The sequence below is a fragment of the Lepidochelys kempii genome, chromosome 15, assembly GCF_965140285.1.
Source record: "Lepidochelys kempii isolate rLepKem1 chromosome 15, rLepKem1.hap1, whole genome shotgun sequence".
Classification (NCBI taxonomy): domain Eukaryota; kingdom Metazoa; phylum Chordata; order Testudines; family Cheloniidae; genus Lepidochelys; species Lepidochelys kempii.
This window is the reverse complement of record NC_136394.1, coordinates 28,184,206-28,205,514: the sequence shown is the minus strand read 5'-3', so window position 1 is coordinate 28,205,514 and position 21,309 is coordinate 28,184,206. Positions and strand designations below refer to the sequence as shown.

Genomic DNA, 21,309 nt, shown 5'->3' with positions numbered 1-21,309 from the left:
TGTTTTATAACATTGCAGCTTGTAAATCAGCATCTGAAACGAAAGTGATATCTCATGCTGTCCGCCAGCCTGTCTTCCTTCGTAGCATGTCTGCACCTTCTGACCTAGAAATGATTGGAAATGAAGATTTGGAGTTCACTAGATCAAGTCAGAGGTATGCAGATGCTAGTTCACTGAATTGCTGTATGAAACACCTAAAAGTATATTCTGTATTTCTGTTAATAATGTACCATGGTTTTTAGAAGAACATTTTTCATAGATCAGCTTATTCTTAAATTCTCTAATAAGTGTTGTTTTCCCATAGGAGGCGCCATGTTACTAGTCATAGGAGTAGCTCTTTTACTCTTCTTCAATCTTTGACCATCGAAGATAGCAGAGATAAACCTACATACAGTGTCTTGTTAGGGCAGCTGTTTGCTTTCATTGGGACAAATCCTGACCAAGCGGTATGTCATGTTAAACATGCTAAATCCCTATATACTCGAGCACAAATGTAACATCAGTTTTTAATCTAGGTTGAAAGGTACAGATGTGGGGCTTATGTAGTAAAACATAGACTTTTCTTTATTAGGTATCCAGTAGCAGTTTTCTGTTAGCTGCTCAGACCAGGTGGCGTCGTGGGAACACAAGGAAACAGGCACTGGTGCATATGAGAGAGCTCCTAACAGCAGCTGTTCGGGTTGGTGGTGTTACACATCTTGTGGGTCCAGTGACTATGGTACTTCAAGGAGGACCAAGGTAAGATGTTCCTCAGAACTTTATTAAAGTTTTGGGGCTGGATGGTGTGCTTTATGCAAGGAGTGGTACTGCATTATACCAACAGCAGCTAAGGAGATAACTGGCTTTCCATGCCCAGGGCACAAGTTCTCAGACTTTGTTATGACCAGTCCTCTTATGAGGCATCTTGGAATTCCTTTTAATATTTTCCACAGTGCTTCAAAAGAATTTGTAGGTCCTATCACCTGTCAGGAGGTGCAGGTATCACAGAGTCTTACGGGATACTGCTATTTGAGGACTAGCTGCAAGTGATTTTAGTGAATTCATCTCTGTGTATGACTAAAGACAGGGAAAGAAGTAGGAATTGTAACCCCACCAGATACCTGCTGCTGCCTCTCAACCACTTTAGGCCAATGACCCATTTGTTGAGAACAGCTGACTTAGGAGAATTGAGTGAGTGGAGACTTGGATTTGGTTTTGTATTACGTTGTTGCGGCCTAGCGGCTGTGTGCAGGGCTAGGGAAGTAAAATGTTCAGGTGTTAACAATTGTATAATGCATTTTCAACTAATGGCAAGAACACATAGAGCACACGAGAGAGATTCTTTGACGTTTGTGGTTTAAATCTAAACACACACCAAATAAAATGAATCAATAAGATCTGAACGAGTGGGTTTTATGGTATGAGGTAGCAAAATGGGATTTAGGCTCTTTTATAAAAACTTTTTTATGTAACTGTGAAAATAAATTCAAAGAGTTTGTTGGGCGTCTGGAACCAGTTTCTCAGTTAGGTACTGTAGTCAGAGTAGTGAGTTCAGTCAGTATTTTGCATGCATTTTGGGAAGCAGAAAAAGAATGCCGTATTTTGTAGCATTAAGAATTTCTTACATTTTATATAAATCTGGTATAGAATTTTGTCTTCAAATCTTTCATGAATTCTTTCAAATTGTGGCAATTTCCTGTAGCTATGTTTTGGAAGCTTTTAATTTTACTTGGCACAAAGAGACATGATTTCAAATCTATAACTTCCAACAGAATCGAAGAACTCACTTGTGGCGGGATGGTGGAACAAGTCCAAGAAGCCTTTGGAGAGACCATGACCTCGGTGGTTTCACTGTGTGCTCGTTACCCCATTGCTTGTGCAAATAGCATTGGCCTCTTGTGCACCATACCATATACAAGGTAGGAAAGGTTTTGCTTCAAGAAGGAGACAGAAAAGAATGATTAGATTCTCTTTTATACAGTTGTGCCGTACAATTAAGTGTTGCTTCAAAGGGAAGTATTATTATGTAGAGTGGAATGGACTTGGTTGTTGTTTTTTTAAAATTACCCTGTAATATCTCCTGGCAGTATATTCTGGCGGAATAAGCACAGGGATGGACATTGGGAGGGACTGAGTCTTGGCTCTGCCACTGATTTGTTCTGTAGGAATGGGCAAGACACTTCAACTTTCTCAGTTTGCCTAAAGTAACCATAGTACCTAGCGAACTATCTCTTGGGATGTTGTGAGGATTAGTGAACATCATGAGAGCATTTTGAACATATAAAGTTCTATATAAATGAAAAATATTACTGTTATGGTGAGGTATGAACTAAAGATGATCAATATGTCTTCCATTTTTAGCAGGTGGCATAACTCAGAATGATGCTCTGTAGACTACACATAGATTTAATAACCCTTTATATAGCACTTAATCTTCTACTAGGAACAGCTTGGCATCATGACCATGACATTCAGAGATAATGCTGGATGACAAACTTGAATAATATCCTGTTACATTTTGTCCCTTCTAAGGATAATATAATGGAGGAAACATTGAATTGTCCAAAGCTACAATGAAAGATATGATCAATAGATACAGTACGTGTGCTGAGAAATTTGGGGTAGCTTGTGTATGTTGAAAATGGTTGAGAAGTTACTGCAGTACAACCTTAGTTCTTTGTTCTTCTGAACAGGAGTGAAGAGAAGTGCTTGGTACGCAGTGGCCTGGTGCAGCTTATGGACAAGCTCTGTAGTTTAAGTAGCCAGACGGAATCCAGCTCAAATGAAAAGCAGACTAAAAAACAGAAGGTGGCTACTATGGCCTGGGCTGCCTTCCAGGTCCTAGCCAATCGCTGTGTTGAATGGGAAAAAGAAGAGGGTAGGAGCAATGTTGATATTACATATTGTGTATTTTAAAATCGCTGCTAGATATTGAGTTCATGTATGAGAGGAAACAGTATAGATTTTTTTAAAATCTTGCATTGACCAACCACTGACATTTAGGAATAATTATTTTTTATTAAATATAAAATATTTTATTATATATATTAAAGATTATGAAGCGCTCTGAGATCTATTGATGAAAAGTGCTGTATAAGAGCTAGGTAGTATTATTTATTATTAGTTATTTAGAAATACTGTTGAGTTGGGATTTTAAAATGAGTGGGAGGGGTATTGTTTTTAAATGAATCGAGAAGTTTTTCATTCTATAATTTTTTAAAAGGGGAGGGGCTTGAGTGGCTTAGTGTCAGGTTTAATCAACAGTAAATGCAATAGCTCAAATTCTTCCTTGGTGGAACTCCAATGGAATAATTTTGTCATTTCAGTATTTTTTTTAATCCGACATGCTGTTGGTGAACTTGAAAAGGTTCTGTTGACTCTTGTATTCCCATATTTATAGAAAACCATCATGTACGTTTAGACACCCATCTGAAATTTCTGGAGCCTGGGCTTTCTCTAAATTGTCTTTATGTGAAATTAGCAAAATTAGTTTGGTGGGAAACTTACTCACTTAAATATTATCCACATAAATAGAATAGTATGTTCAACTACACTGTGTCATAAGACTGAATGTCGATTTGTTACCTAGCAACTAGATGTTATTGCAGGTTTGACTTTAACTCAATATGATTTTTTGTAAGCAATTACTGTCCTCTAAATGAACGTGTCTAGGTTTTTCCAGTATATTACTTTTTTTATCGTGTATACATTTACAATTGTACATTTTTGCATTACCTTTGAAGGTGGTTCAACAGAGGCTGTTCATTCTGGTCTGGCTCGTCAAGTCTCCAGCCTTCTTACCAATCACCTAGCGCGAGCGACAGAATGTTGTGGTAATCAGGCCGCTGGAAATGATGCCCTGCAAGATGTACTTAGCCTTCTTAATGACCTGTCAAGGTACTGGCAGTACTTCGATAAAGTCATTTTTTTTTCTGGCTTACTCTCCAGTGTTGGAAAGCACTTCATTTCCTCTAGCGGAAATAGTAAAGATAATGACACCTCTTTCGATGCCATTCCAAAAGCTTGAGGCTATTTTGACATGTGGCCTGCAGCATAAACACACTTGTGTTAAATTTTAGGATCAATCCGTTGCTGACAGCAGGTGAGAGTGTGGAGACGTCCAGTAGTACTTTCTGAAATTGAAATCTAGACTCTGTGTGACAGTCAAGTGACTTGTTTGACCACGTTAACGAGCTTACTTGTCACATGCCTGTATATTTTTAAGATATATGCTGTAACTGAGTAATAGTCTATTCATTAAGAATGAAACCATTCAGTATAATGCCATTGTAAACCTGACCCTGATGTCCTTGGTGTAGTTTTTTATTGACCTCAATAGGAGATGTACACTGGGAACAACTGCGAGATTGAATATGAAGACTGCAGTCTCACGTGCTGGTTTTGGCATCTCACTTCGTATGGAGTCTTTTTGTTGATGAAAAGTGACACACAGCTGCAGTAATACCACAGTTAAAGAACTTTTTTTGTATTTGTTCAGGGACGTGCAGGACGTACTGAAATAATACAGTACTGACATGTTACAAAGGAGATGAGGGGAGCGGAATATCACAGACTTCACAGTTGCTCTTATGTTTATAAGCTTTGGTGCTTAGGGAAGCTGTCTTGGGTTTTTTGAGCTGGAGGATTAATGGGACTAAATAGCAACATTTAAACTGTTTTGCTCTAAAATCTGTCATGAAATTTCAAATAACGGAACTATCTTCAAGAGCTGTTTTATGAGCGTTTATATGGGAAACAGGCAAACATTTTTATGGGGTTTGTATAAGAGGCTCCAGACACCTGAGCAAAATAATGGGGTATCATACCTCTTGCATTTGAAATTGATTACTGCTTAACTCTGATGGATCATTTTATGTGTTTAATTTTTAAGTAAAGTCTTTAATAATATAATCATGTATTGCCATAAAGATCCTTTACCCGTGGCAGGATGTCATCTTATAGTTTGTATTTGATTTCAGGAGTGTGATTTAACTTTCCTTTTTTGCCGTCAGAGAGATGACTATGCTCTTTTCTCTCAGGAGTCACATAGGTAAAGCTATCCTGAGCCAGCCCGCCTGTGTGTCCAAACTTCTCTCGCTGCTTTTGGACCAACGCCCTTCTCCAAAACTCGTCCTTATAATCCTCCAGCTGTGTCGTGCTGCGCTTCCTCTCATGAGTGTAGAAGACTGTGGAAATGTTGAACTGCCCCCATGGAGTTACTCAGTGCCCTCCTTGAACAGTGAACAGGATGACCCCAGTGACCCCGCCTCCAAGATTGCATCACTACTCTTAGCAAAATTGGCAGATTATGTGGTGCCAGGTGCTAACCGTTTCTCATGTCTAAACGTTTGTTCTTATTATGTGTAATAAGTGTCAGACAAGCTTGAGAAATAATGCATGATTGTGCAAGAGGCGGGTGTTGACAAAAGGCACAATTTGGATAAATGTGTATTGAATGATCGTGTTTAGAAGGTTAACTTGCCAAAAATTTAACAGCAGGATGAGTTCAAATATCCGGTAGTAGGCATGTTTCTATAATCTGGCATTCTGACTGTTCAGTGTAGTTCAGTTTTCTGAATAAGGTGCTTATTGCAGACATGTGAAAGAAAGCTCAGATAAATCTAAAGGCAATGCTTTTAAAGTATCTGACTGTTGCGCTTTTTCTTTTCTGCTTGGAGGCTGTCAGACAGTTCTGTCTCCAACTGCGTCTGAACCAGATACCTCTTTGACAAAAATGAGCCCAAAAAATTCCATAAAAGGAGATAAAGATCCTGGAGAAGAGAGTGAGGCAGTGGATGGTAAACTTTCTATTTTTATTCACAAACGGGAAGATCAGTCATCCCATGAAGTCCTTCAGCCCTTACTGAGGTAATTTTAACTCAGTGGATTAGAATTAACAAAGCAGTTCAGGGGTTTCCATCTTTATTTCTATACAGTGCCAGAACTGTAGGAAGATTTTGTGTTGGAGATGATCGTAACTGAGCAAAATACTTCAAATTCTGTTTTCTGTTGCTGCTTGTAAATAGTGGGATTTTTATCCAAAAGTGAGTTTTGGTGGTGATGTGCAGCTACATAACTAGAAACTCACACAGCTACATTGAAAGTTAAACCACAGTTCCCCAAACTTGGCCCACTTATGCACAGACACCATCAGCTCAAAAATTTCCATTTGTACTTTACTTGTAGATTAGAGGAAGAAAAATCTTTTATTTTCACCAATTTGTTTTTCAGAGTAACAGCCGTGTTAGTCTGTATTCGCAAAAAGAAAAGGAGTACTTGTGGCACCTTAGAGACTAACCAATTTATTTGAGCATAAGCTTTTGTGAGCTACAGCTCACTTCATCGGATGCATACTGTGGAAAGTGTAGAAGATCTTTTTGTGTACACACAAAGCATGAAAAAATACCTCCTCCCACCCCACTCTCCTGCTGGTAATAGCTTATCTAAAGTGATCACTCTCCTTACAATGTGTATGATAATCAAGGTGGGCCATTTCCAGCACAAATCCAGGGTTTAACAAAAATGTCTGGGGGGGGCGGGGTAGGAAAAAACAAGGGGAAATAGGTTACCTTGCATAATGACTTAGCCACTCCCAGTCTCTATTCAAGCCTAAGTTAATTGTATCCAATTTGCAAATGAATTCCAATTCAGCAGTTTCTCGCTGGAGTCTGGATTTGAAGTTTTTTTGTTGTAATATAGCAATTTTCATGTCTGTAATCGCGTGACCAGAGAGATTGAAGTGTTCTCCGACTGGTTTATGAATGTTATAATTCTTGACATCTGATTTGTGTCCATTTATTCTTTTACGTAGAGACTGTCCAGTTTGACCAATGTAAATGGCAGAGGGGCATTGCTGGCACACGATGGCATATATCACATTGGTGGATGTGCAGATGAACGAGCCTCTGATAGTGTGGCTGATGTTATTAGGCCCTGTGATGGTATCCCCTGAATAGATATCTATTCCACATTTGTGCTGGAAATGGCCCACCTTGATTATCATACACATTGTAAGGAGAGTGGTCACTTTAGATAAGCTATTACCAGCAGGACAGTGGGGTGGGAGGAGATATTTTTTCATGCTTTGTGTGTATATAAAAAGATCTTCTGCACTTTCCACAGTATGCATCCGATGAAGTGAGCTGTAGCTCATGAAAGCTTATGCTCAAATAAATTGGTTAGTCTCTAAGGTGCCACAAATACTCCTTTTCTTTTTGCAGTTTGTTTTTGTGTATTTGACAGCATCTGGTGTATAGTCAGGTTCACTACTTTGTTGATGGTCAAATGCACTTCAAGTCTAATTCACTAACATAGTGACCTTATCTGTGCACTAATCTAGGGGAAGCTTATGTTCATATTCTTCCCCAGGACCTGCGTGAGTGTGTGAACCAGTGACGACAGCGGCAAAGCTGAAACTTCAGAGGCAGATATGCAAAGAGGGAGGGAGATGGTAGAGAAGTCACAGCCTGTTTTGGGAGTGTAGCTCTTTTATCTGCTCAGAAACCACAGCAGGGGAGCAGAAAAACCCTTTCAAATGTGTTTTTAAAAGAATTAAACACAGGACCCACTACTAAATGGTACTCTCTCAGAAAATTTGAAGGTCCTCCTGTTATATTACAAATAGTACAATCACCAGAAGAAAAATTATTTTAAGTGTCACTCTCAGTAAGGCTGTCCATTAGGATAATTCCGTTAGAACTTCTGAAGTGATCTTAGTATTTAGTCATACCAACTCAGACTTTGATCTCCGTAAAACTCACAAGAGACCCCTCCAAAATAAAAGTAGGATTCTGGAGGAAGTGATGTTGGTAGTTCATTACATGACACCCCTTGCTCTGCGTCAGCCTTGAGCCACTGCCTCAGTATGATGCTAACAGGCAGTGTTGTTAAACCATTCCTGCCAGCAGTGCTCTCTTTCAGATGAAATATTAAAACCAAGACTCTTAGGCATTCATGGCCACTAAAAGAACTCATGGTTCTATTTTTACAAAAAAAAAGTATTAACTGCAGTAGCATCGCCAAATTGCAATGTGAATAACTACATTCTATATACTTACATTTCTCCTGCTGTTTCAGTACAATGGTAATCTTCCCATTGTGTGTCCTCAACTCTTTAGAATTGCTGTGATATTAAGCAGCTCAACTGGAGAGAATTCTTTTCACTACAGGGCTGGTTGAGTTCTTCATGTAAATAAAGGCTTTAAGGTGCTTTGAGATCCGTTAGAACAAAAGGCTAGTTAGTTAACTAATTTTACATAGTAAAGCAACATTTAATAGGTTTTATTCTTACGTTTGTAGTAGTTCAGAAGGTCGACCATTCCGACTTGGCACTGGAGCTAACATGGAGAAAGTAGTGAAGATGGATCGGGACATGACTAAAGTAAGGAAGTAATAAAGATAATTATTTAACATCTTAGAAATCATTAGACAGTCAACGTTCTCACTACCCCAGTGTTCTTAAGCCTTCTATAAAAGAACCAGAAAATTAAATTTAATTCTCTTCCAAACAGATAATTTATTGGTTAATATTTATATTAAACAAGTGAAATTCAAGAAAACGTATTCATAAACTTTAACATTAGAATGATGTTGTTGACATAAATATGTAAATCCTTGAAAAACCGATGTTTTGTATTACTGCAAAAATATTTCCACTAATGTTTTCTCAAACATGTTTGGGTCATGATTTTGTGTTCTTTCACAAGTATTTAAGGAGTCTGAGTTTTACTGGGATGAAAATCCATAAAAAGTAAATTTCAAAGATCATGTTAGAATATTTAAGGAAATTGGTTTTAAATTCATATTCGTGAGTATTTGTGTCAGAAGTACTCATGCATTCTTTGATCAAAGAACAGAAACAACACCATGTGACTATCTGACCAACTAAACTAATAGTATTGAATCCACTCCTTGATCAGTTCATTGATTAAAAAAATGAAATCAAACAAAAAACTGTCCAATGTGAATAATGAATACAGTTTGAGGAAGTGTTGATTTCTTTGTGGTTATACCACAACTGGGGTCAGATAAAATGGGTCAGATAAATGATTCCCTTAGCTCTGGCTACCCTGGGTTATGATTGGTCTGAATAGAGCTAATTAAATAGTCACTTTGAATATCTTCCATATTTCTTTTTCAGAGTGGCTGCTGTGAGGTTATTACAGAAGAGGCTGCTGCAGCTCTTCGGAAGGCTACCAAGTGGGCACAGTCTGGCCTAATTGTCAGTGTTGGGCCACCTATTGAATCTATCAGTCCAGAAACCACTAGCGGGCTGTCAATTGGTGACAAAAAGAAAACTGCTCAAACCTCCATTTGCAGGGAGAGGAATTCTGAACTTGCCAGGTAGAAACTCACTGTGGAGTCTTCAAAATAACATGAATGTCTTTGTAGAAATGTAGAGAGTAACTATTAGTACCCTAATCTTACGTCACTTGTGTTGAGCAGGAGTAACAATTGAAGCTTCTCTCTCTCTCTCTCTCTCTCCTTCTCCCCTGTTTTAAATTATTGGGCAAGTGACATTTTTCTTCCATACAGAACAGATCCTGTGCGCCCATTTATCAGTGGTCATGTAGCAAACAGTATGGCAGCAGAGGTGATTGCTCTGCTTCATAGCTTATTGATGGCACCAGAATCGAATGCAGCTCAAATATGGACAACAACGGCTGAAAAGGTAAACAAAGGAGGATAAGATATCTAAATGTGTGATGCACAGTATATTAAAATATATCCACTGCAGGACAATTTTTAACCGTTGGCATTCTTCCTCTCCTGCTTCCTTGTTTAAAATATATATTTTTAATTGTCGCTATCCAGGTAGATACTGTCTGTCCTGATAGTCCTCCTTGGGCCCATCTGCCATTTCAGAGAACGTGGGGCAAGGATGGGGGAAACAATTTGTCAAAACAGATCTGGAAACAAGGAACTGACTGCTGATAAATGGCAGTGTTACGTATTTTTATACTTCATAAGACTGTTTATTCAGGCAGTCATTCTACCTTGACAGACCAATCCTCTCTCACCCAGACCCCTAAGGGGCCAAAGTAATGGTTGGAGGATGAAGTCTTTGCTTCCAGATCCCTTAGCATACATTGTGGCTGCTCGGGGTATGTGCTGGAGAGAGGGGGACACATCACTGCACTTCTAACGGTTATGTGGGAATCAGCAATGGAATGTTGCTTTGTTATTCACTGATCAAAGATCTTATTTTAAAGTATTACTGTATACTTCTTGAAAATTAAAATAGTTCCTCTGGTGTATTTTAAAAAAAATTAAGCTGTGCCCTACACTTTTCTGACCAATATTTCTCCTTTGACTATTTAGGTTCTGTCTCGGGCTCTGATGTACATTCCACAACTTGGGAAATATGCAGAGAGTATCTTGGAAAATGGGAGCAGCAGTGGCAGGAAACTTGCTAAACTTCAAAGAATTGCTCGACAGGCGGTGGCTGCTCTATGTGCTCTTGGTGGCTTTAAAGAGACAATTAAAATAGGTTCTGAAGTGCAGGTAATTAACTTCTTTTCCTTTTTATACTTCAAATGAGATGTGATTCTTTTCATCATTTTACAATTTTAAAGTTGTACTTCCTTGTTCATTGTTGTAGGTTTTGGGTAGAGGAATAGCAGGAAGCATTGGAGTGGTGGCTTCTATTAATGAACAGGAAGGTATAGCAACTGTCAAATTTCCACCTGCCAGTATAGACTCTAGAAAGACCTCACAAGCATCAGACACATTAACTATTCCATTATCTAGGCTCTGTGTTCCAAGAGCTGAGGTAAGGTCATTTTAAAATCCAACATTAAGTGTAATAACAAATTGTAATTATACTGTTATTATTTAACAACAACAACAACAATCTGCAGCATGCAAAAGCCTAATTCCTGTTTTGTTAAAGATGACTTGTGTCATTTACATCATTGTTTTAAACATTTCATAGCAATGTTTATATGTAACTTCTCATCCAAATAACATGATATTATTCATCCTTCAGCACTTAAGGATGTTCCATAGCACATTGTGTTACCTTTCCTTTTTGGCTTGTGATTTTTGTGTGGTGCTGTTTTTGTGATAGTACAAAATGAGAATTAACTCCAGGTGATGAAACGCCCTCATGTCTTAGAAACTAACTACTTGAATTTAACTTTCTACCGTGCCCCCCACCACCACCACCATCAGGCATTGCCTCTTCATAAACTGTCCATTACTGAGAAGGTAGTACAGGCAGTCCAGTCCATGTTGCTCCCTCAGGAGGGAAGTCTATCTATTCATACCTCACTTCCTGCAACAGGAGATGGCTCAACTCCAGTAATGGCAGTGGTCCGGCTCCTTGGTGAAATAAGAACAAGGTGAGGTTTTGTTCATTATTTATAAAGGGCTCTAAGTGTACAAGGTGCTGTACAAAATGTAAATGCTCCAGCCAATTGAGGTCATCTTGAGGCTTGTTTTTCCTATGTAAATATTGGCATCTTGCTAGATGGAACAATTGTCTGTTTAATAAAGAATCATATTAGTTTCCAAAAGGAAATAAAGTTAACTGACTTTGTTACAATGGCCTCCCTGCTAATAAGGAGCCCAAAGCCAGGAGTGGACTTGGCAACCTGTTGAGCTGGGTGTTTTATTAATATGAAGTTGGTCAAGCCATTTCTGCAGTCCTAACGAACAACTAAACAAACAGAAGTAGACCAGAATGCACATTTTGTTGAGGCTAGTCCTGAAATTATTTTCACAAGTATTGACATCAAGTTCACCACATAATGTACATTTTTAATGTTTATAATTTTATTTTATTTTATTTTTATTTTTTTTTTTTACCTTAAGAGCATGCCTGGTGATGGCCCAGCTATTAGAAGACAGTTTATTTTGTGAAGAATTCATACAACAATGTCCAGCTGCTGTAGAAGTTCTTAACCTGGTGGCACAAGAGTGCAGCCCTGGTATGTATTTAACATGACCCCACAGTTTTACTGTTGTATTTTGTCAGTGCATTGAGATAACAGATAAGTGAGGTTAATTTTAAACTTTAGATACTAGGCTATATCCCAAATAAAAGTGATCTATTTAAATGGAAGACAGTATTAATAGCGCTTAGTAATATAATACAGTGTGGCTTATTACAGTTGCAGAGATCTAAATAAATTTGTGGTGGCTAATAGCTTGACTTCTTAAAATTAGGTTTTAGGTATAAAGGGAGTGGATTTACACCTAGTGTGAATATGGCCGTCGAGTTTTGCCCCTCATAATACTCTGGTCTCACGGCTGGTTCGCTGGTTTTGTGTCTTGTTTTTGATAAAGAATATCAGAAGTCTCTCTTGTATTGATACATACATCAGGGTGCAGGTATACTCAGTTTTAGTCAATAGCAAAGTCAAGCCTGAATGAAATTGCAGGTGATTTACTCAAATCTGTGAGAAGTTATCATTTTATCAGTAAGCTGTGATGTTGATTTATTTATAAACTGTGGTATTTACATGAATGTACCCATCCATACTAATGTACAAACTGAGATGAAGGGAAGTCTCTAAATCTTGGACTTTTTTTTTAAATTTCTCCGTAGTTTTTGTGAGTGTAAGCTGCTGTTTTTCCTTCATTATTCTCTTTTATTCATTCTTTAGTGTATTGGTGCTCTTCTTGCCTATTTTAAAGACTGCTCTTATTTTCTTTCCTTATTTTTAACCTCCCAATCTCCTCCCCTGTTTATGAGTGGGCACTTGGACCCAGCAGAAGTTCTAGGGTTGAGGACAGATTAAAAGATACAGCCAGAGCTTCTTAAGTGGAGGAAAAGGACTGAAGAAAAGGAAGCTGTTAGGCTGTAGAACAAAATGGAATTCTGTTAGGCCTCCAGTATGAAATTAGGTGTGCATAATTTATGGCACAGGAATAATTTAATTTCATCCTCATGCTGGGTTGTAAACCTGGTGGCTCTGCATCTTATTGGTTCAAAACTAACTTCCAGTAGATCTTTATTTATTTATCAATATACATATTTGCTGATCAGACACTACAAGTTAAATGCAAGCAAAACCAAAGTTTATGTAAATAGCACTTTTTTTAGTTTGTTCATGCTCTTCAACTCCTGATTGCTGGTTACTGTGGAACAGCCTGCAATAAGTGACATCGTTTTGTTGTAAGTTTTAATGGGATATCGACTGCTGACATAATTTCAGTTGCAGGGGGACAGACAAGGCTGATTAGGTGATGTAAATTTCCAAATTTTTTTTTTTAATGGTGCTGTGAATCTGACCATTTTTTTGAATGTTGAGATGTCTTCCTGAAATTTCAGAGTGATTATCGGTCACTTTGCTGTTGATTTCTGCCTTTCTCTCCCCAACTGTTGTTTAACAGTAATATAAAAATATTCAGCATTCAGGTTACTCCCCTGCTGTCTTTGGAACTTTTATTCTTACAAGTTGTTTTTAATCTTTCACTTAAAAATATCTTGGCTTTGTAGAACTGTGTTATGACACATGATACTGTTCCCAATAGTGATTATACTCAGTGTGGTTAGTTTAAATAAAACACACAAAAAAAATTCTTCCTGCCTGACAAAATTTGTCTTTTCTCCTTAAGATTTCCCTTCCCCATGTCACTGACATGGCTCTCCTGCTTCCCAAAGCGGATGCTGTCTTGGGAGACATTGTTTTCATTGGCTTCTAATGTTCCAAATCTCAATGTAATCAGAAATTAAGTTTAAACCTTTGAATCAATTACAGGTGACCTGAATAGCATAGCTTCTTTAACAAGTGTTTTTAACCCATACTTTTTAATCTGTATAGCGACTAGTGAAAACATGTTGATTTATGTATTGGACAAAGCTACAGATAAAGTAACAATAGTTAACAGCCAGGTGAAATGGTTACTTTACCCCTTCAGCTTTTCTTACTCATTTCAGTTTTTAAAAGGAATATTATGTAAATTTAAAAAATACGATTTACTGTTCTGGATGCTAATTTAAATTTCAGTTTTAGATTGTTTGCTTCATTTGTAGTCATTTGAACATTAGTTTAAATCCCCTTTGGCACAACTCTTCTTCAAATGTAGTGTTTTCCTTGATCAAGAATTCCCTGGCTCACAGAGTTCGGTCTGTGCAAGGCACAGTACCTTCAAGGAAATGTTAGCTAGGCCCTGAAGAGCTCAAGCACTATCTGCACTCAGCTTCCAGGGGAGACATGCACGTCATGCCAGTCTTGTTCTTTCAGTGTCAGTTCAGCCGTAGGTTAAATATTTTAATAGGAGAGCCAGTTTATCTGTTCTCATTCAGCCAAAGCTCTGTGGCCTAGTTTTTTAAATAACTAGTGATTTGGGGCGTCTCAGCTTTTGGGCACCCAACTTGACACTTAATGCTGCTTGATTTTTCAGAAAATGTTGAACACCCTTCCATATCTGTCTTGGTACCCAAAATCACTAGATACTTACGAACAATGTGGTACTATGCTTAACTTTAATAGTAATCTATTCTGTTCCTAGTGAGTATCTCCACTGGCCATTTTATTCCAATGATCAACCTATAACTTGAAGGTTGCCTTACTTGAAAGTATCCTATAAACTTCAGCGCATTGAAGCATCTTGACTACCTGACAGCAAGCGGGATAGTTTGATTTGATGGTGTCTTAGTCAGTTTCATTTGCAGCTGTAACAAGCTCATTGATTTTATTTTAAATAAATTTAACACAAACATGTATTGTCATAAGGAAAATTAAACAAAACAAGGACATTCTGAATAGCGACTGTGGGGTGTAGGTATGAGGATGTCTTTCCACAGTATGGATGTCAGGTGCTGTAGTGCTGTGTAGTACTTCTTTACCTTCCATGCTAGGTAAGGATGGAGTGACAGCCCTTAATGCAGATCAGCTGCTTTTGTTCACCTAAAATGAAATTTTCGCTGTTACTTGGAAATAATTTCCATGTACTTTTTAGACTTGTAATTCCTCTCAGACATGACACTTTCGCTGAAATATAAGCCAGTCTCAGGTGTACTTCTTAGGTTTTTCTCAGTTTGGTTTTTTTTTTATTTTGGGATGGGGAGGGGGAAGAAGTGAGGGGAAGATTAATTTCTGAAATGGACCTGATTGTCACATTTAGAGATTTTTAGCACAGGTGTAGTCTTTAGATCTCAAATGACTGTCTCCAACTAAACTCTCACATTCCCAGTATTAATGGTGTTGGTTTGGTTTGTATTGTTATAGGGGAAAGGCTTCTCATTGTAGAAGTGCAATGTGAAAGGTTAAGAATGTTGTATCGAGATTGTGCTCGTCCCCCACCTCCGCCTCTCCAGGCAGACAGAAGACAGGTAAACATATCAACACGGCGCTGCTTTTCTGGCTCTTTCTCTAATGGATTCAGTTTCTGATATGGTGGTCTAAGGATGACAGGAGTCAAACCATTACAGTGGTTTAAAGGAAAAAGAAAAATTCATCACACTTAAACATGCTTGAATGCAACATATTGGTTATTTATTTTATATGCTGGGTCGAGTATGCATTCCATAGCAGATCTTGGACACTGGATTTCAGCAGAATGAAATCTAGCTTGTGACCTCAAATGCAGTCAGACTAAAACACTCTTTACCTCTTTTACAGCCCAAAGAGATTACTTGGAGCGCTTCTAGAGTGTTTCCACCTGTGCGAGCCTGCATGTTCTCATCACATCTTACAGCAGTGACCTTTTTGGCTGACCCTAGTGCTGGCGGGGGACTGCCTCGTGGCACGTTTATCTACGCTACCTCCCCAGTTCCAGTACAAGTAAGAAATCACAGTGATGGAGCAAATTTCTGTGGTGTTTTACCTTCAGTTTTTTTAAATGACCAACAAATTTTCTGCGTGGCTGTTTCCTTAGGCCCCATCATTTTACTGGGAGATTGAAATAGTTTCCTATGGAGATACAGATGATGACACTGGTCCAATAGTTTCATTTGGGTTTGCCACTGAAGCAGAAAAGCGGGACGGAGCATGGACAAATCCTGTTGGCACATGTCTTTTTCACAAGTATGTTGCAAATATGTTCATTAAAAATTACAGCCTGGTGCACTACATAAAATGAGTATAAGCTCCTCTGGACTGGCACCAGGCTTGCTTTTTGTTCCTGAATAGTGCCGAACGGATAATTTAAATGGAGCAATTAAAGTTTTGAAATATAGTAATTCCTTATCAAAATGAGGATAGTTCCAGTTGCGTTTTAGCAGTATATAGCAACCACCTGAATGCTAACTGATGGTCATTTACAATGATATTTTTACCCTAGAGGTCTGCTCTTTTATGTTTAACTTTCTTCTTCACATTTACTTTCTTAGTAATGGACGAGCTGTGCATTACAATGGCTCCAGCTTGCTACAGTGGAAGAGTGTTCGACTAGATGTGACCCTTTCTCCTGGTATGTCAGAATTCAGTTTATTTACTTAGCTGAAAGAGCCTAACACCTCTTAAATATAAACAAGGTAATGGATGAAAAACAGAAAAATCCTTGTTTCTCTTTGGTCGTGTTTTATTTTCCTCTAGGTGATATAGCCGGAATTGGCTGGGAGAGAACAGAAGGCACTCCTCCCCCTCCAGGACAGCCAGCTAAAGGAAGAGTGTACTTCACATATTGTGGACAGCGACTTGGGCCTTATCTGGAGGATGTCTCTGGTGGAATGTGGCCAGTGGTGCACATTCAGAAAAAGGCAGGTTTAACAGTAAAACACCTACTTTGGGATGTATTTGACTTTCACCAACACTAGTCAATGTTCCTGGGTGGAAACCACGACCTATTTTTAATATCATTTTCACCTTTATTTATTCATTTGGGTTAAAACTTGTATTCTCACCCATCAAGACAATAAAGTAAAGCTGGTCTGATGAGGAGACTGAGTTAATCTTTATATACTAATAGGCCTTACTTTACTATTAATTCACTTTAATCTTAACAGTGACCTTGCTGCAAATTGCATTTGTCCAAATGACTGTCTCTTGAAAGCACCAGGCTGAACAATTATAGCTCAAAGACTGTATTGAGCAGCTTTATATTTTTCAATTGTGTATTATCGGACTTATTTTTTAACCTTTATGGTCAATAATGCAAGGAAATCCATATCACTAGAGGATATGGTAATAACCAGTGGGGATTTCATCCTGTGGCCAAGGTTTAGAATAGGAAGATCACAGCAAAGGGTTAAAATAGTACTTTAAAACAAAAACTTCTTATGCTTTATTTGAATTTTGTTACAGAATACAAAAGTCCGGGCTAACTTTGGATCTCGCCAGTTTGCCTATGCTGAGGGACAAGCTCACAGGAATGCTGCTGATCTGTGCATTGACCTAGCTGAAGAAATAAGTGCCAACTTTGAAGCATTGCCTTTTGCCATGGCTTCCGATAGCGATAACGATGCTGGTACCAGCATAGCTTCTGACCCTGGAACCCACGGACCTCCTTGTAGAATTGCTGCTGTTGCCACAGCTCAGCAACGTAAAGTGATCATTAGTCGCATTTAAATCGCATGCTCAGTGTATTTCAGCAAAACCGTCTAAATCCACTTAAATGTTCTCAAACTGAAATTCTCAGGGTGCTTCCCAGATAAAATACAATAATCGTTAAAGAAACGCAATAGACCGTGGCAGATAAATGCTCACTTCATTTTAAACAAAGCATTCTAAAAATCAGTTATCTTTGTTTTACATTATACGGAATAAAGCATTCAAATTGTTCTGAGTTAAAGTAACCATAATGAAAAATTATTTTATTAGGGCTCTGAATGTAGTTAGATGCCTCACTTGATTGAATTATTCAATGTGCTACACTATGTCAAAATGCATTAAACTTCCACCAAGTGATTGGAGAGAGACCACAGAATGCAGCATATCTGAAGAACTTCATGAAATATTTTAGCATGTCTAGTAATGATTGGGAGTTCATTATTTCCATTTGGTTGGTTGCAGAATATGACAGTGACACTTCTTGTCATTATAAAATGGAACTCAGCTATGAGAACTTGTTCATATCAGGCCCAGATCCACATCCACCTGCTATTGCAGACGATGAAAGCGATGATGATGATGATGACGACATCCCCCGGGTAAGGAAGATGGGACACCTCACATGTTACAGAGCTGCTCTCTAGCTACAAGTCTTGTATTTAAAAAAAAATGTGTCATGAACTGATTTTGTTGCTTTGAGAAACTAGAGTTTCCATTAAATCTCTTGTTCTAAATGCCATTTGTTTTTTGTTTGACTTCTCTTCCCAGGAGGATCACTATGCCCTCTTGGTTAAAGCCTGGGAGACTAAGGTTTTCCCTACAATTAGAAGACGGTTCCGCAATGAAGCTGAGAGGAAGTCTGGTCTGGACCAGATTAAAGGGGCTTTACAGCTAGGTATGACTATCAAATGTTTATTTCTATGATCACAATTGTATGTGGCATATAACAGATGCAGGAATGAAACTGTGGGAGCTGGATTGGTCTAGCCAGACCCTTGTTGCACTTACTAGAGTCAAGGCTGCAAAACAGTTTTAGTCTTCTGTTTTTCCCGTGCTTGTAACTTACAGAAACATTATTTTCCATGCTTGGTTTCTGCTCAAAAGTGAGATTTTGTGTGGGGTAGAGGATTGTGGAAAGTTTCTGCAAACTCTTTTCTGTTTTTTAGGTTATGAGCTATGAGTCTTATGAGAACAGAAAAACATGTAGTCGTTGGGAGTTTAAAACACACTTTTTAGACACAGCTATATCAATACTGACTGAAGTGTGAAAAGTGCTGAAGCGTTTTTAGAAAGAAGAAAGGTTATAGATGATTGAAATGGTTGGCAGCTTTTTAGCATTTAGCAGAGCTTAATGACATTTCTACCCCCTTATGAGATAGTTGGGCAAGGAATAGGGGCTGATGGGACAACCAGTAAGAGGGAGTTTGTGTAAGTACCACACTGAAATCTCCCCACAAAAAAAACAGAACTAAGCTTTAACACTGGGCACAAAAGGTCACAAATGCAGCAATAATAATAATTAATAAAGTATTACATGATTTTAGGGGAGTTTAGCATTTTTTGCTAGATTCTACTGTATTCAACAGGGTCACTACTTTCATTTGAAAAAAGGTTCTACATTTTTCATTGCAAAGATCTAACCATTACAACATAAAGATATGGGCTGCTGACCTGTTAACCTAGTTCTGCAGGAAACCATTGCCAGGCAAGGATGGGAACTTCAGGACTTAATTTGGCTCATTTTCAACACTAAAATTAATGTTATTGTTGGTACCTTAATTTCTCTACTTTATGACAGATTTTTTTTAGTTGTATAATCTTGTATGATCAGAGATTTTTTTCGTTTACTTTTCTGTAGAAGTTCTTTTAATCAAAATTACTTGGTTAAGGAACATAAAATCTTGACAAAAAATGCTACACAGTTCTCGTGAACTCCTGGTGGTGTATTTGCTTTTGATACTTGATTTTACTTGCTATTCAGGAGCTATTGGCAAAGTGCATGGCTGTAACCTCTATCAGACGTATGCTAACTCATTTTATTTTTATGGCTAGAAACCTTAGCTCTAGTGTTAGGGTTTTTTCCCAAGATGTGTCTTCTTCCATGTTGATAAACTAGTGATTTGGACACAGGGGAATGCTGCAAAAAGACTTTTCATTTCAGTACAAGTTTGGCAGCTCTTCCTCACATACAATTACTTGCTCAGCGGGAGAGTCAACAGCCGCCTTCTACAGCTTATGTACGGGGACCAATCAGCCTGAATATTCAATGACAAATGTGCTTTGTAAATAAGTTTTTCTCCTCTTTGCTTTAAAAGTCCTTTTTTTTTATTTCATTGCCACTCCCAAGTTAATTGCACTTGGTAGGTCAAAGTTTATACAGCAGCTAGCGTGTGAGTGACTGAGTATGTCTTTGTTCCTAGTCACTTGACACTGAGGTTCCTAGTCACTTCTTCATGCAGATTAAAATAAAACATTCCTTTAAAAAAAAAAAGTCATGAAAAATGAAGTAGATAAACATTTCTGTTCTGATAAAATCAAAACAAGCTTCTGTGCTGTGGTTTTCCCTTTATAATGCTCTTTCTTAGTTTGTTTCATGATTATTATAATCCATTGGCTCATTAATCTTAGTTTAATGTACCCCTGGGTAGCGGAGGTTAAGGGTTCTAATGCAGGATATATTAGCTCATTGTTAGGAAAGCCTCCCTTCAAATCAGCCTGGTTGGTAGAATTTCAATAATCAGTAAAATCTCCTGATGAGGATGAGCAGTAGTCTTAGTATTTTGGAAGAATCTGTTTATTTCTCACTTCAGCTGGGAGGCAAGAGTAGAGCTTCTGCCACTTCTGTTTTCCTTTCCTCTACTCGTTTACTCTAGGGCCCTTGATACGCCAAGTGCAACATTTCCAGATATGGAAGCCATTCAGGCATTAGAACATAGTGCAAAAACTTGGAGGGCAGGAATTCTAAAGCTCTGCTAGTACCCCTTCTGGTGCTCTGAGGATCTCAGGTTGCAAAAGGAACTGGGACTTTTGCATGTTTCTTTCCCTTTTAAGTGAGCATAAGAAGTATTTAAATGACTGAGGAAGGTTATCTTTAAGACTTATCCTAATGGACCCATGCCATTCTTATTTTGTTTCCTATGGTAGTTCTCTCTCTAAGTCTCTCTCTAATTAAGATATCCCTTAGAATGTTGCTTTGAAAATGTCTACTCCTCATAAATTTCTATTTGGACAGCAAATCTACAGAGGTAAATACTAAATGAAAATGACTTTCTTTGTCCAAAGTGCACAAACTTAGTGCTTGAAACACTATTTAATATAATGCGGCAGTAGATTATCCACAATGTTGTCTTTATCACTGTCTTTTCAGAATAGCTTGTAGTCTGCAGGTAAACATTTAATTTAACTATGAAATAGTTATCATCAGTAGTAAACTAACTTGTTTCCTGAAACAGATTAGCTCTATAAATATTCTCCAGAAATCGGTATAATATTGATTTCGTCTTTTTGAGTGCTAGACATAAGGCCAGATTTTGCTACCTCTTACCCAAAGAGATGAGTGAGGGGGCAGAATCTGGCTTGTAATGAGTAAATGAGACTATGTTGTGATATATTTGTTAGGTTGTGTGGTTTGTTACAAGACCAAGGCCAGCATCTAATCCAAATGCTATTCTGTTTATCAGGAATGGTCGATATAGCCCGACAAACAGTAGAATTCCTTTATGAGGAAAATGGTGGTATCCCAAGAGACCTCTATCTTCCTACCATTGAGGATATCAAAGATGAAGCAAATAAATTCACTATTGATAAAGTTCGGAAAGGTATGTCTATTTCAATCTTTATTTGCCAGTAGGAGAAAAGTTAGGACTAAACACCCTTTGACCTTGGCGCA

The 21,309-nt window shown here is 38.1% G+C and overlaps 1 protein-coding gene across 2 annotated transcripts in view; it reads left to right on the top strand.

The window, feature by feature from the left end:
- Positions 1-21,309, top strand: part of HECTD4 (HECT domain E3 ubiquitin protein ligase 4) — a 121,496-nt gene that overhangs the window by 74,167 nt on the left and 26,020 nt on the right. For both annotated transcript variants that reach the window (XM_073313568.2, XM_073313567.2), the window contains exons 30-53: positions 19-154; positions 305-446; positions 572-738; positions 1,752-1,898; positions 2,673-2,857; positions 3,723-3,876; positions 5,019-5,299; positions 5,658-5,847; positions 8,278-8,359; positions 9,119-9,321; positions 9,514-9,649; positions 10,300-10,482; positions 10,580-10,750; positions 11,152-11,321; positions 11,794-11,909; positions 15,159-15,262; positions 15,552-15,713; positions 15,808-15,956; positions 16,262-16,341; positions 16,467-16,630; positions 17,175-17,412; positions 17,883-18,019; positions 18,189-18,315; positions 21,101-21,238. In XM_073313568.2, the coding sequence (XP_073169669.2) occupies positions 19-154; positions 305-446; positions 572-738; positions 1,752-1,898; positions 2,673-2,857; positions 3,723-3,876; positions 5,019-5,299; positions 5,658-5,847; positions 8,278-8,359; positions 9,119-9,321; positions 9,514-9,649; positions 10,300-10,482; positions 10,580-10,750; positions 11,152-11,321; positions 11,794-11,909; positions 15,159-15,262; positions 15,552-15,713; positions 15,808-15,956; positions 16,262-16,341; positions 16,467-16,630; positions 17,175-17,412; positions 17,883-18,019; positions 18,189-18,315; positions 21,101-21,238 (3,762 nt within the window). The remainder of the gene's footprint in view (positions 1-18; positions 155-304; positions 447-571; positions 739-1,751; positions 1,899-2,672; positions 2,858-3,722; positions 3,877-5,018; positions 5,300-5,657; positions 5,848-8,277; positions 8,360-9,118; positions 9,322-9,513; positions 9,650-10,299; positions 10,483-10,579; positions 10,751-11,151; positions 11,322-11,793; positions 11,910-15,158; positions 15,263-15,551; positions 15,714-15,807; positions 15,957-16,261; positions 16,342-16,466; positions 16,631-17,174; positions 17,413-17,882; positions 18,020-18,188; positions 18,316-21,100; positions 21,239-21,309) is intronic.